Genomic DNA, 16,761 nt, shown 5'->3' with positions numbered 1-16,761 from the left:
TGACCAGGTGGGAGTAAAAAAAGCCCAAATGAACAAAAAAAAAACACAAACAAACAAACAAACAAACAAATGCTCAAAATCTATTTCAATTTTGCAAACTGTGCATTTTGTGGATTTTTTCATTGTTTATGAATGATATGGAGCTACTATGGGCCAGTGGATAAGGCAACTGTATCTCACCGTTCCCAGTATAAGCCAGTTGGCAGCAGTGGCTGCAATTTAGAACAGCATTTGTACCCCATAGCCAAGTCCAATTAGAGGGACTACAAGCAGACTACTACTAGACTACTAGTAACATTCAAATGACGATCCATGCACCACTTAAAGTATAACGTTTTCACAATAGTCCCACTTTTTTTCTGAAAAGTCATGATATTTGCGATGCAAAGAGTGTATGAACGCTGTCCAAAGTTGTACCAGGTTTTATACTCCATCATGCAAGGCTTACGGGACTGTTGGGTCAAAGCCAGGTCAAACTCTGAGACTTATACATGCACGGTTTGGCCTCGCTCAAACCAATGCGATTTGAGTCATGATTTTGCTTTGTAAACTGATGTGATTTGGATCATGATTTTTTTTTTCAGTGCGTGTGAATGGGCCGACAGAGAATTCTGCAGGCACCCACCTTCTTCCTTCTCGGGGCTGGTGTCGTAGAAGTAGACGTGGGTGGTGGTGACCTCCAGTTTGCCCGGGATGACGTCCACTAAGGTGATGAGCTGGCAGTCCTCTGAGACGACCACCTTCTCCTTCACCGTCTCACCCTGGTCCTCTCCTCCCCTGGTATCAAAATAGAAATTGAAGGAATGCTGTCAAGACTCGACAGTCTTTGCTTCATCTGTGGCCCCTTTTTTCTCTCTCTAACCCATCTTCCTATCTCCTCTTAACTAGCCTCAAAATTTCTCTCCCTTTCTTCTTTACCTCCTTCTCCTATTTCTTGTTTCGGTTCTTCTGTTCCCAAAAGTGCTGATTTTATTGATGCAGATTTCCATACTGCAAAGTTTGCAAACAGAGCGTAACAACTTGGAGACAAATCCTTACTCTTTTGAGGTCTTTGCTGATTAGAATGTGTTATAAAACCAAAAAGAAAATGTTATTATGGAAATCACCACAAACAATTTTTAAAAAGTATTTCGGTGTCAATGATGTCCATCTCTACTCTCTGTTTGAAGTTCATCATACCTCTTTTATACAAGAACAATATCACTAAGGCCATGTATGTACAATACTAACACCATCGCCACCACCACCACCACCACCACCACCATTACCACCATCGTCTTCGTCGTCGCCGTCGTCATGGTCGTCATTGTCGTCATCATATTCATCATAATAGTCAGAGTATTGCCCTTGTAATCACTCTCACAATCACTGTCATCACCATCATCACCACCATCACCACCACCACCTCCTCCATCATCATCATCATCATCACAACCCTCATCATGAGCTCATCATAAGAATCAGTGTCATCTTCAGTATGAACGATCATCATCATCAGTATCATCATCATCACCATGTCCACTCGTGTTGTCATCCGTCTTTACCCCTCAACATTGACGAGATTCCACTCCTCGTCTCCCAGCCTGTCGTCCTGTAGCTCCATGTCGCTGACCCGCGCCTCTTTCGCCACCGCCAGAGGGAGAGCTTGTGACTCCTCCTTGGCCACTCCTTAAGGACGAAAAGAGGTCTTTGTTCAAACTTTCTTTTGCAGACATTTTTGTTTTTTGCCACTGTTTGACAAATTGCCCTAACATTGTTGTAAACAAGCACTGAATTAGTCAGTGTTTTATTCGTAGCCATAATGGAAAATCATGGCTTTACATGTACATACTCAGACAGGAATTGAACCTACAGCCCTTAGATGATAGGTTTGAATCTTGTTTGTGTATGCATGACCAAGATTTTTTATAATGGCTACTATCAAACACTGATTAATTCGGTGCTTATTTATATTGATGTACGACAATTTGTCAATCAGTTGCAATAGAAACTTGATGCTAGATTTCATTAATTTGAACAGAAATTTTTGGTCACTGTGAATTCATTAATGCTTTCTCAAATTTGGCCTTGTTTAGTAACTGAACCAATTTTGGATGGACCTCCCTCTCTCTCCTACATGTTTACACTAATATGATAAACATAGGCCATTGCATGGAAAAATGCCAGTTACGGTCAGGCTAGGGGAAGGTTCAATTCATTTCATTCATTCAATTCATTCGTTTATTCATCTCATTTTCGGATAAAACAATACAACAGTATTGGATTTTACAATACACAAAAAGATAATCAATCATTTACATATAACAGTGAAAATGAAAAAAGAGAACTTGAGTAAAGCCAAAAAGGCCTTGTGAAGTAAGTTCCCTTACGAGTATGCACAAAATAATTGATTTTTAAGGTACAAAGTGTAGACATGGATAGAAAACCAACAAAAACAACAAAACATAACATAACAAAACAAAACAAAAACATAAGACAAATGATATGATAAATTGACTATGTGTGATTTGCTAGAAGGTTTATTTTCAAAAATTTCTTAAATGAGGACAGGCTATTTCGTGAACAAATATCTCTAGGAATCGAATACCAGATTAACGGAAATTGGTGACGTACGGAGTTTGAAACCAGATTTGTTTTTACTACCCACATATGAAATCTATTGCAGTTTCATGTATTGTATTTATGAATTTCATTATTAGTTGAAAACATACATGAAATATTATGAGGTAACATATCTTTGAAATAATAAAATCCCAAAACAGCGGTATTATAAGTATACAAATCAAATACATTCAAAGTATTAAATTTACGAAAAAGAGGAGCCGAATGAGCAAGATAATGACTACAAGAGCATATTCGTAATGCTTTTTTCTGCAATTTATGTAAAACTTCTATCTTTGTTTTACTATATTTGCCCCATACAGATACACAATAATTAAGATACGGAAGCATAAATGTATTATACAGCAAAAAAAGTGCAAACTCTGGAAGAATATTTTTCAATCTATATAATATGCCTACACATTTAGATACCTTATTTGCTACATTCGTTATATGTACATCCCAATGCATATTACTCTGAATATAAACACCAAGAAAATTTACCGAATCAACTTTCTTTAGAGGAACAGAATCAATAGAACATAACACATCATCAAAAATATATTTATCATCACAAACATTACGGTGAAATATAACATAATTAGTCTTAATAAAATTAACAATCAATTTATTTACTTTAAACCAATTACTAACTTTATCTAACTCCTGATTAACTTTAATCTCAATATCAATCAAACTTGGATGAGTATAAAACAAAGTAGTATCATCAGCATACATCACATACTTAAAGGACAAGTTCACCTTCATAAACATAAGGATTGAGAGAATGTAGCAACATTAGTAGAACACATCATTGAAAGTTTGAGGAAAATCAGACCATCGGTTCAAAAGTTATGAATTTTTGAAGTTTTTGTGCAGTACCCGCTGGATGAGAAGACTACTGCAACGCATGAATAACTTAGATGTCACATGCGTACAACAATATAAGGAAAATATAAAGAGAATTTCACAAAATTCCATCTTTTGAAAAAAGTACACATTCCCCTGACTCCTTACCGACAAATGTTATGGGTAATATCATTCCCCCTGCCTTTAGAAAGAGGCAAGTCAAGTGCTCTTTTATTATGCGAAAAAAGTGAAAATATGTTGAATTTTCTTTTACATTTTCTTTATACTGTTGTACGCATATGACTCACAAGCTGAAGTAGTCTCCTCATCCAGCGGTTCCAACACAAAAATTTAAAAAATTCATAACTTTTGCATCGATTGTCTGATTTTCCTCAAACTTTCACTGATGTGTTCTACTGATATTGTTGCATTTTCTCAATCCTTATGTTTATGAAGGTGAACTTGTCCTTTAAACATAGTAGAACTTTGAACAATATCATTAATATAATTTATCAAAAACAATAAAGGACCTAAAATAGAACCTTGCGGAACACCACGGGTTATTAATGAATAATTTGAGGAACAATTCTTAAATGATGTATATTGAAATCTATCAGACAAATAATTTTTAAACCAGAGTAAAGGTGTCCCACGTACCCCATAATGTTCTATCTTATATAAAAGAATAGTATGATCAACAACATCAAAAGCTTTTGACAAATCCATGAATATTCCAATAGCATATTTGTTGAGGGTTAGAGCAGAAATAATCTTATCTTGTAAATCTATAACAGCATGAGTGGTTGAATGATTTCGTCTGAAGCCATATTGACAATTAGAAAGTATATCAAATTTTATTAGAAAAGAATACAAACGGTTATATATACACTTTTCAAGTAGTTTTGATATGACAGGGAGAACTGATATAGGTCTATAGTTTTGTAATAAATGCGGGTCATCTTTCTTGTATATTGGAATAATTTTTGCAATTTTCAATTTTGTTGGGACATCACCAGAACTTAAAGGCAAATTAAATATATAAACAAGAGGTTTAACAATGGAAAATATTATCTGTTTCAAAATATTACAACTTAGATAACCAAAACCACAAGAATACGTTGTTTTTAAAGCATTACAAATTTCCAAGAGTTCACTCTCTGTGGTAGGGTTAAAAAATAAAGAATGGAAAAAATCACATTGGAGATAATCTTTAAAATGCATATCAGAACTAGGTTTTGATAAAGATAATAATGTTTCATTACAAATATTTGTGAAATATGAATAAAAATTGTTTGCAATCATTTGAGAATCTGTTATTTTTTCTTCATGTCTTATAAAAAATGTAAGCATTTCGTTTGGTGATTTATTAAGCAGTGAATTTATAACAGACCAAGTTTTATTCACATTATTTCTATATTCATTTAATTTACTACAATAAAATTTTTTCTTGGCGTGTCGTAATAAATTATTAACTTTATTCCTATAATCTTTATATTTCTTTTCCTTTGTTAAAGATCTATCACATAAAAATTTCTTATATAATTTATGCTTCTTATTTATACACCAAAGATGAAAAGGAGTTATCCACGGTTTGCGAATCTTTTTCTTTTTTACTTTCATTAAGGGAAATATATCATCATATAAGAAATTAAATTTCGCAATGAATATATCATATGCTGCAGTTGCATTGGAAGTATCATATACTGCTGACCAATCTGCACTAATCAGTTTCTCATTCAATAAACAAATTCCTTCATCTGTTATTTTACGGGAATAATTCTGATTAATGTTTTTGTTTTTCCTTATCTTATTCAACATTAGAAATATAAGTAAATGGTCTGTAATATCATTACTAAATGTACCAAAACATAATTGACAATTCATAACATTTGTGAAAAAATTATCCAAAAGAGTTGCACTGTTTAAAGTAACGCGAGTTGCACTCTTTATAAGGGGTTCAAACCCAAATGAAAAATTAGCAATTAAGAACTTACAAGCACCTTGATTTTCTAAATACTTAAGGAGGTCTACATTAAAATCACCTGTTATAAATATATTTCTATGTTCCTTCGTTACAGTACAGAGGGCTTCAGAATAAAATTCTATGAAATCGTCAACATTTGAGTCCGGTTTTCTATAAATGACACCAACAGTGTATTTGGAGTTATTATGTACAAAATCAATAAACAAATACTCACAAATACCGCGACTATCAATTTCACTTGAAAGCAAAATATCCGATCGAATTTGAAAAAAAAAAAAAATTCTTTATAAAGAGACCAACACCTCCTCCACGACCAAAAACTCTATCTGAATGAATGAAAGTATAACCGGGTAAATTAAATGGAATCACAGGGTCTTTACATATCCATGTTTCTGATATTGCAATTATACTAAAAGAGTGCTTCAGTGAGGACAAAAATGTGGATATATCTTCAAAATTCTTCGGGAGACTACGGGCATTAAAATGAATCATACTAAGTTCTGAGGTGTATTTGCAATGCCCATTAAATTCATCAGAGGTAAAACAATTAAATGAACTGTGGGTATTAAACAAATGAAAATCAGGATCGATGCTAGTGAATGGATTATTCATGTCGCACGAGATTGAGTTGGTATATCTGCAATGAGCGGAAATAAACATACGACAGCATTGTTGTTCTGGCAATAAACTGAAAAAGCATAGTATTGATACACTCCACGTTATATACCGATTCAAGAATCATAACACAAACAACACATCTACCATCCTCAACGTGAACAAACATGGAAGAAAACACACACATAAAAAAGGAAATCATACAAATGAAATCTTACAGAAAAAAAAAAAAATTCAGGAGAGCGAGTGAAAGGTGCAAAGAGAGATGTTGGAGTCAGTACGCATTTTTAAATTATTAACTCTGTAATCCACATCCATTTAAATTTTCAAAAGTAATACCTACAAGCTGTATATGTTATTATAAAAGAGCTTTCATCTTGTGTAGGTATACATCATGTGTGTTCAGTTTCAACAGGCTGACTGGTCTTCAATTCAAGAGACAGGTAAGTATAGCAGGTCAGTTATAGGTATTGTAGCTTAAGTCTTCAGTGCAGTTGATGATTTTCTTCTGTACAATGTACATTCCAATTCCTTTTCTTCATCATATTGATATTTTTGCAATAATTGACAGATAATGTCACTCGCAGCATCGTGGTTTGGAAGTTTTTTTGTGGGTGAATCTAGGTAATCTGGCAAATAATAATACAAAATTAGGACAAAATACATGACAAGTACTTAGATACTACTTTGGTCCCATAGGAGATGTTTAGGGTATCATAAATTAACACAAGTCAACATGCACTTGCATTGCATAAGTCTTTTAACCCGTTGAGAATGGACTAATTTTGCTACAACAGACATTTCCCATAGACACTTGCCCGAGTATACTTGGAGCCCATCCTCAACGGGTCAAACAGGGATCTCTGCTAACCTGTATTATCTCTCTGCTGGCTGGCCTCCAGGTGACAGTCATAGTTGTAGTTCTGGGTCAGCTTCAGCCTCATGCGGGAGAAGTTCTCCTGCGAGGACAGCTTCCAGTAGATCTCCTCAGGATTCCTGCGTGGAAAGGAGTGGGAGGCAAGTTCTTAAATCATTTCTCTACAAGCCACAACCATAGTCTGCATACAGGCAAATCTCTTTTGGAAATAAACTCTATCGTAACGTCTTCAAAATACCATTGCCCTGAGAGTTGAGTCCTAATATTCCTCTGATAAAAGACACCAAATTCATCTTCGGTGTATTTTGTTGCATTTTTTATTTTAAAAAGGATTTATAGATAGATTTTCCTCACTGCTACCGAAAAGGAACATATTCTATGATGAAACCATTTGTTAATCTCGAGTCTGGTCTGATGAAAACACCTTCTTTATTCATCTTAAAGACATGCAGTTCATGCAGAAAAACACAAAGTACAGAGCATTCACAACAAGAAACAGATTGCTGTTTATGTTAACATTAATCATGACTGCATTCATATCATAATACTTTACATCAAGTAACTAGAGAAGCACTCTGCTAGCACTGACCTCCGCCAAGCAGCTCATTTTCATCAATGATCTTGTTCTCCAAATGAGATTAGTGATTTCAACTCGTACATAAATGCATGCTGAAAATTGCCCGATTTCCCAATATAGAACCTTTTGTTACATCATCAGCTTTCAGCTGCACGGAGCCTGCACGGAGCAACGGAGCCTGAGCGGAGCAACGGAGCCTGAGCAAAGCAAGCACTGTAATGCGTGTATGCAAACTTCAAAAATGTGCAGCTTGAACTCCCAAGTTTATTGACCCTACCTGCCAAAATATAAAAAATCCTTCATAAAACCATAAAAATTTCCGAAACACTACAAAAATCAAATCACCTGTTCCTTGTGTTATTCTCAACCTTTCCAATAAGTTTCATCCAAATTCGTTTACAACTTTTTGAGTTATTTTGAACAATGACAAACAAACAAACAAACAAACTAACAAACAAATGCCAATGAAAACATAACCTCCTTCCTTGATGGAGTAATAATATACAACCAATTTGGTGAGAAGGATAATGCTTCAGGAGAGGGAGGGAGAGAGAGGTTGTAATTGTAAATGTATAAGAATCAAGTGTTTAACGTTTGTAACTCCAGCAGTGTCTGGGTATGTCTCACCTCTCTGCCCACGCTCCCCTCTCTCCAATCAGGAACCTCTTTGCTGCCCTCCACTGTCTCATGGTAGACTGATGCTGATTGGTCAATTTGGTGCACATGGAGGCGTACCTGGCATTCTCTGTCTTGCAGAGAGCATTGAACGGCTCTGTCACCTGAGCCTGATAATCAGACACAACAAGAAACAGGTTTTACTGTATTTGTGAGGTGAAATTATATTCTGTGGTAAATGATGCACAAATTTGCAATGGGGATGCAAAAAACAACAACAAGAACAACAAACCAACACCAAGAGGTGCTGAATGAAAGAAAGATATTATTCAGAGGGGTGAAGGTTCAGGTGTTAACCTGTAAAGGGAGACAAATTGAAGAAACTCACCCCTGAACCAAGAGATGCTATTTGCAAATGAGAACAGTGCAGCCTGTTTTGCTATCATTACACCATGAGCTTGTGCTTCATCGAGCTCATTGCATAATATTACACTGTCATACAAACATTGAATCTTGTACTGACACTGGCTGTTCTTGAAATTACAAGGAAGTAACAACATTCGTCTAACTCTCTAAACTGTAACAGTTCATAACTTTTCTTTCTTTTTTTTTGGTGTGTGTCTGATTTTCAGCCAAAATTTTCACTGGTCCACTTCTCTGAATTTTTCTGTATTGATAAAAAGCAACATAATATGAGGATGGAATTTCCTTTTTGCATCAGAGTGGACATTGTACATTCTGGTGGCAGCAAAAATGTCACATAAATAGGAAAGAAAATGCCTTTCACCCTTTGAATACGGTTACTAGATGTGCTAAGTGTTAGTTCTATGGGAATCTTTGGTTATTGGAGGTGACGATTTAAGCCACTGTTTACCATTGGGAGCAGTGATTAAAAAAATACTCAAATTATCACATTTGATGCATATTTATAGTTCAGTTGTATCCCAAAACATCCTATCATATAAAATTTGGCAATAAAGTCACAACTATAAGGAGATACATTGTATCACTTATTTTCTCAATAAACCGTAACTGTAGATGGCTTATTCTAGAAACGATTATAATCAAAGCACTGTTCACATTTTGTATATCTAACAATACTTACGTTGATTATACTGATTAACATTTTTACGTTGGATGTTTCTATCCCCAACTCACATTTCAGAACTATTTTGAAGTACGAAAGCTGTTTTTTTTTTTTTAATCTGCAAATGATAAAAAGTGACTCTGAAAACTCACAGTGAATTTCAGCTTGCTCTCCCCTCTCTCCCGCTCCCTCTTGTGGATATTTGTGTTCATCACGTCGAAACACTTCCTCCAGAAGCGCGACATCTTCGCCGAAATGTCCGAGTAGTTGTTGGTGATGAACTCATGCATAAAGGGTTTCACCTACGCAGCGGCGCATTTGCAAAAATACCAAAGATTTGATTAAACTTGATCTGATTTGATTTCTGCATTCTTCAAAGAATGCACACATGCTTTGATACATGATATGATAAACTACAAAGTATAATCCTACATGAATGTATATAACGGCCGGAAGCAATACATTTTTGAAACACATATCATTATGTAGTATTCTTCTCCCTTCATGAAGAGTGAAATTTTTAAACGATTTTGACATGAAAGAGATCGGAATCCACTCTCAAACCATAATGATCTTGAAAACTCCAGTAAAAGCTTCTGAAAGAAAATACTATATCGTGGGGGAATTTGAACATAACAATACAACACAAGAATTACAAACAAAAAGAAATTAGAAAACAAACTCTTGAATAAGAGGAGATATTTGCGATAAATACATGTAGCTATGACATCACACTTTGGTACTGGCAGTGAAAATGTAAGAAACTGAACATTGCGAAATCCAGCCTTTATAATAGAGCAGTCGCACATTTAGGCCTGATTGTTTGTTCGTTTCTAAATGATGGATAGCAGTGTCACTTGTATATGGCCAAACAATTCCAGGTGTAATATTTAAGTTATGAGCCAAATCTCCAATGATATCAGAGTTACCTAGACCACTCTCCCCCTAACTTACAATGATACCTAGAAAGGTTTCTCACAGAACGTCCATATTTTCATTTCCCCTTTACAGACCCCATACCTGCTTCTCTATGTACATCCTCCACTCGTCGGAGCGGCAGTATTCCTTGAAATCCTCCACAAAGGTCGGACTCGTCTCAGTGGACGGGAGGTTGAGGAGGAAGGTGGCCATGCCCAGAGTGTCCCGGTACTTGTCGATCATCGCCCTGGCCAGCGGGATCATGTAGGCAAAGGAGTCTTCGGCACCTGTTGTGAGGAGAGTTGAGAAAGAACACACACTTGTACGTGAATGAAATAAGCCAGTTTGTTCCAATCTGAGCATGTGCAGAAAAATGTCATTGCAGACCTTCTCTTGAAATGGATTTGCAACTAAGGTATTCAAAACCTTGATAGGGCTCCATGACAACTGTGTTATAGATGAACCAGGTGCAGATTGGTATTTAAAGGTAAATGCGCATTCTTTTCAGCAACATTAACATATGCCATTCATGCAGCACTGACATGTGAATTACCACTTCCTGCATGGCTGTCTTCAACTGCTCTTCTTGAAGACTATTCCATGTTTTGCAAAGTATGTGGTTGGAGAGGTCATTGCAGACTAGTGCTAACTGTGAAATAGTCTATTTAAACCAATCATAACTTGATTTCAATGTAGTTGGAGCAACTAAGAACTGCACATTGCTTCTGAAAATACTATTTTACAAGCAATATTACCTCATCTATGACAAATAAACACACAAGAAATAAAAGGGTGATTCAGAAGATGCAATAAGAAAGTATTACAGGTGACAATGACTACGTTAGGCAACTGGTCCCTTGCAAATAAGAACCTGGGCCCCTTTTCATAGAAGATGTTAGGACAGCAAGTCTAGCTAGAATAGCAACAGCCAATCAGGATGCTGGATTCTTGTTGTTACCATGACATTTGCCATTCCAGCAAGAGTTGCTATCCTAACATCTCTTTATGAAATGGGGCCCAGGTGTTGCTCTTTGCTCACCATCAGTGTCATCCATGCTGGAGACGAGAGCCTCATCCAGAGAGCCCAGGAAAAAACAGGCCTCACTCGGCTCGGCGATTGGTCGAGACTGGATCAGGTGATGCAGTCTTGCCGATGCCATCGCACAAATCTGTGGTATGATTGAAGTGAGGGGATATCTCCTGGATGAACTTCAAAAGCTCTCAGAACAACCACCACCAACACCACTGTCAACCTCGCTGAGCAATCATTACCTCCATAATGACTAGATCTGTCACAGCTATCTTTGCTTCAACAATCACTATCATCATCTTCACAGTCATCATTACCACCACCGTTATCACAACCAGCAGCAACACCATCACCACCACCACCACCACTTACATTTATCACCATCATCACCCTCACCGACATCAATACTGTCACCTTTCCATCATCATCATACGACCATTATCATCATGAACAATGCTTTAGTCCTCCTCCTCCCCCTCCTCCTCCTCCTCCTCATCATCATCATCATTACCATCATCATCATCATCACCATCACCACCATCATCATCGTCATCATAGTCATCATCGTCATCATCGTCATCATCATCATTGTCATCATCATCATCACTCATGATTATCCTCACCATTTCCATCACCAACATCCCGATGCACCCTTTCACTCACTTTATCTAGCCTAAACAGCTATTCAAGGCCTTGACTTTATGCTATTTCATACAAAATAAGCTCAGTACCAGTATAAGAGGTACTTGAAAGTCCCCTCCTCTCCCTATCCACCCCCTCTCCACACCCCTTGAGGTGTAGGGTGCATCGCTTACCTCCAGATCTTTATGAGATGCAAACCGAAGGAGAAGCCTCAGTCCCAGCTGCGACATGTCCTTCCACTCGTCAAACTCCGCTGTCAGCGTCCACACCTGGAGTACATCCAGTAAGTCGACCACACCCTCCTCAAGCTACAGAGGGGTGACAGGCCAGGGTTAATATTACGGCAAATTGATAACTATGGATGGAGAAGGGTGACACTACATTTGCTCCTGCCCCAATTGCTCCGTCCTTATTTTCTCCAAGGACTTAGGGTTAGGTTTAGGGTTGTTATAGGATTTTAAGTTTAGTTTGATGTGAGGATTAGGATCAGGGTTGGGGTTATATTTGTGGGTAGAATCTATGTTTGGCTTAGTGTGCAGATATTTCATGGGAGCAATTGTTGTAGGAGCAAATGCCATGGAACTATGAAGAAGATCTATCTATGCTTCTTTAACCTCTCTACAGGCTGACAGGGGTTGACTTTAAATATTCATCTATTCCTAGCAAATCATTAAAAAAAAAAAAATCAACACAGTTTACTGTTTCCACTAAATGAATTCTAGAAAGAATACAATTTTTTGTTTGTAGTTAACTCATAGTATCCTATCAAATTTTCGAATATTCACGTAGTGATAACTGCAAAACAAGCCAATGCTGAGAACATGTATCATGGTAAAGACCTGATGAAGACTGTTGAATGGTCAACATGAACACACTCATGCTAGCATTTATACTTTTTTGTTAAAATGTACTTCTTCCTGTCTATAGATGTGCAGACCACTAATGACATCACATCCCTGTCTGATTGATTGTTACCAGTGATTTTTGTTGGATGCCTTGCTGGTGATTGTCATTGTACTCAACAGCATTAAAAAGCGATATAGCCTTAGGTTGTGTGCTTATCACGTGAAGAAGACTGTGAGGTGACCCACCTTCACGCTCCAGCTCTGCGCGTCCGACCCGCTGACCCCGAAGAGGAAGTCGTAGACGAGCTTGACGACATAGAGGGCGTTCTCCGAGGTGGAGAGATTGCCCGGGCCGGACGACCTCACGTCCCCCGCGGCGCCCTCTAGCAGCTTTTCCAGCATCTGGCGTTTGATCAGGTTGACCGACCGGAGGATTTGATGGGAGCCAGCCAGGTCACTGATACATTTGAAGACCTGACCCCTGGCCTGGAGGACAGTACATGAATGTATGCATGTGGGACTGAGTAATGCATTAACAGGGGAATGAAACCCCAATACACATGTGGATTGAGTGAATGCAGCAATATCTGTAAAATACATCAGCAAAGTTTGAGGAAACTCAGACAATCTGTTGAAAAGTCAACATTTTTTATAGTTTCAGTGCAGCCATCGCTTGATGAGAAGACTACTACAGTTCCTGATGTCACAAAGCTATCACAAAAGTTTAGAGAGAATTCCCCAAAATTACATATTCCCTCAACTTGCTACTGATACGTGATTAAGGGCAACATTATTCCCTCTGCTTTCTGAAAGAGGTAAGTCAAGTGCTCTTTCATTGTGCTAGAAATGTGAAAATATGTTGAATTCTCTTTATTCTTTCTTTACATCGTTTTCCATACATAACGTCACAAAATGTTGTAGTCTTCCCATTCAGTGATGGCTGCATGAAAACTTTGAAACCTCATAACTTTTGAATGAATTGTTTGATTTTCCTCAAACTTCCCATATGTGTTCTACTGATATTTCTGCATTCCCTCAGTTCACATATGTATTTTGGTTTCATTCTTCAAGCTGTCTACATGTAGTACTTCATGAGAAATGACTGCTGGTAGCAGAATTATCCATCCTTCAAATATACAATATATGCAGAGTAATGGGGCATACTTCACAAATATCACCTTACATTGCCTCTAGGCATCAGCTTTCAAAGAAAAAAATTGAGAAAAGATGCAAAAGCATATTTTGCCAAGATCCGCAGGATGACAAGAATTGTGCTGCTTGAATTTTCTTCAGATTTCCAAAGAGCACTTTTCATATTTATAAGAAGCTACCACCAGATGAATACATGTGCCTCAGGATTCCACAATGGATTTACATGAACATGTTTGACTTCCTGTATATCCTCGACAACAAATGGATCACAAGCAATCCTAATTCTGATGGTGGGAATTTTCCTCTCCTCATTGGGAAAACAATTGCCAACTGTGTAATTTGAGGTCCACACTGAACTGGTGGACAAGTGACAAAATATAAAGTAGCAGTTGAAATGCCCTGCGGCGCATTGTATTCCTCAGAGTTAAGACTGGTTAGAATAAAAATATTGAAATTCATGCACAAATTCATGAGCTTTTGCTTGGCTAAATGCCAAATCTAGTAACTTGTGAGAATTCTTGACTTTTGAAAAAAAAAGGAGCATTGTGTTACAGGGTATGAGGCCCATGACCCTCAAATGGAAGAGCTGTGGTTCAAAGCCTGCCACATGCCAATATGTAGGTCTGATAATAGAGTGCTTGACCAGTTCTGTCCCTCTTGATCCTAACTTAAAGATGGGCATCTTGCAAAGCTGGGGTGATTACGACTGCAATGCCTTTAGGAACAGCAGTGCTAACACTGTAGATGATACCATCAGTCAAGTAAGATAATGCTATGACCGTTTTCGTGACTGTTTAAACGGAATCTGGGCCCTGAAATTGTTGCTGACTGGTCTGTGCAGGACTTACCACCCATGCATCCTCAGTACATCCTTCTTGTCCAACCCACATGATCTGGACCAGGATTTCAATCAGGGTGTCCACCAAGGTCTGCTCGTTGCGCTCCCTCTGCATGACTCCGCCCGGACTCACGTCGAAGGGTGCCATCTCCCGGTCCGAGGAGGAAATGTCCAGGTCTGAGGGCCGGGTCAGGCTCACGCCGCTGTCCACGACGCACACAATGCTGGAGTTGTCGGGCGTGTCTATGCTCAGCATGCTCTCCGTGGCGATGGAGTCCGTGTCGACCGAGATCGGCAGGGACCAGCTCGACTCAGACTGGGACGGGGGCATGCCGGGAATCGAGGGGGAACACTCCGAAGCGGGGGTGTGGTCGATGACGATTTGCATGGGTCTCGGCGGCGGGTTGCTCGCCGAGGAGTCGCTGTGTTCGCGATCCAAGGATGTCGCCTCCTGGCTGAGTTGCTCTGAGCTGGCATGTGAGGCAGTGTCGTAGTTCACCACCGCCCCGTTCCCTGTTGGCGTCGGTGTCAGGGGACCCTCCATAAACCCCTCCAAGGTCGACGACACCGTTGTGAACGGGGGATGGTCTGGCGTCAGCGGGGGCGTCTGGTTGTTGTTGTTCTCCGTCGGAAGGCTGTCCAGAGATGACTCGGATGCCTGCAGCTGTTTGGTGCTGAAGAATCCATTCATGTCCACGCTCAGGCTGTTGTTGGAGTACTCCGTCTTGATCAGGAGACGCACCAGCGTATCCTGCCAGCCTGAAATCTGGGAGATCTTCGTCTTGGCCTCGGGCTGAGTGTACAGTATGTGAAGAAGCTGAGTGCAAGCCTCTAGCTTGACCAAGGCATCTGCAGTGTGAAGAACCTGAAGCACTGCCAGCAAACCCCTGTGGTTGAGCTGTCCCTCTGTAAGAGCACATATCACAAGAAATGCTTTCAAACATGCTTCATGAAACTGCAATTCCATGGATCTAGCTGAAATAGGCTTTATATGGTGACCAATATTTGAGCACACATCACAATAAACTGCTTAATAATCATTGCATTATGTTTATTCAGAGGTTTTTTTTGGCTTTTTTTACAGCTGTAGATATAATTTATACAGGATAGTTCTTGAGGAATAATTATGATGCCTATATAGTGGAAGCATTAGAAGAGCAACAAGAAAGGAAGAGAAATGAGTAGGGAGGAAAAGAATGTGACTGGAGAAAAGGAAGATGAAGAGGAAGGAGAGAATGAAAAAAAGAAGAAGATGAAGAGTAGAAAAATGAAGGAGGTAAAAAAAAGGCACAAGAAGATGAAAAAGGAAAGGAGTACGAGAAGAGAAATGATAGATAATTTTAAAGGAATGAAGTATCAGAACATCGAGAGAATATGAGATGAAGGAAAAGATGATGATGGTGACAATAGTGTTGATGATTATGATAATGCTGATGATAACGATAATGATGAATATGATGATGATAATGATGATATCGATAATGATGTTGATGATGATAATGCTGACGATAATGATGATAACAATAATGACAATGATGATGGCGATGATGATGATGATAATGATAATGATTATGACGACGATAATAACAATGATGATGATGATGATGATGATGATAATGGTGATGAAAATGATGATAACGATGATAATAATGATAATAATGATGATGAAAATAATAGCGATGATGATGATGATGCTGATGATGGAGGAAGAACAGGACCAAACTATGAAGCTTGGAATGCGACCCACCTGTGACTAGCTCCATGAGGGTCTTGGCCACCGACATGCTGATGTTGGAATGCTCCATGAGCAGCGTCAAGCCAGAGAAGCCGATGTCCAGGAGGCGGATCCTCGTCTTGTTCTTGTCGCTCACTTTGGTGGAATGAAGCATGGCAGCAAATAACTGAAAGGAAAAAATATACACATCGCAATAAGAGAGAGAAAAAAAGCACCACATGACCTGAATACTTAACCCGTTGAGGACAAGCTGATTTTGCTACAACATGCATTTCCCATGGACACCTGCCCATGTATACTCAGGACTAGTTTTCAACGGGGTTAATGCAATCAAACCTATTTAGAGACATTACTCACGGGGAAACATAAATGTAGGGCATTTTAATATTTCATTTT

The 16,761-nt window shown here is 38.5% G+C and overlaps 1 protein-coding gene across 1 annotated transcript in view; it reads right to left on the bottom strand.

The window, feature by feature from the left end:
* Window positions 1–16,761, bottom strand: part of LOC139745335 (neurobeachin-like protein 1) — a 93,697-nt gene that overhangs the window by 20,223 nt on the left and 56,713 nt on the right. The window contains exons 26-36 of the mRNA XM_071655735.1: window positions 16,378–16,531; window positions 14,641–15,536; window positions 12,887–13,126; window positions 11,969–12,103; window positions 11,163–11,292; window positions 10,226–10,410; window positions 9,358–9,507; window positions 8,131–8,288; window positions 6,921–7,045; window positions 1,545–1,668; window positions 626–777 (exon numbers count right to left, since the gene is read on the bottom strand). Of these exons, the coding sequence (XP_071511836.1) occupies window positions 626–777; window positions 1,545–1,668; window positions 6,921–7,045; window positions 8,131–8,288; window positions 9,358–9,507; window positions 10,226–10,410; window positions 11,163–11,292; window positions 11,969–12,103; window positions 12,887–13,126; window positions 14,641–15,536; window positions 16,378–16,531 (2,449 nt within the window). The remainder of the gene's footprint in view (window positions 1–625; window positions 778–1,544; window positions 1,669–6,920; window positions 7,046–8,130; window positions 8,289–9,357; window positions 9,508–10,225; window positions 10,411–11,162; window positions 11,293–11,968; window positions 12,104–12,886; window positions 13,127–14,640; window positions 15,537–16,377; window positions 16,532–16,761) is intronic.

This window comes from Diadema antillarum, unplaced genomic scaffold (assembly GCF_040938485.1).
Source record: "Diadema antillarum isolate AM-2024a unplaced genomic scaffold, OU_Dant_1.0 seq00001253_RagTag, whole genome shotgun sequence".
NCBI lineage: Eukaryota > Metazoa > Echinodermata > Echinoidea > Diadematoida > Diadematidae > Diadema > Diadema antillarum.
The sequence above is the reverse complement of the archived record's forward strand: the minus strand, read 5'-3'. Positions and strand labels throughout refer to the sequence as shown.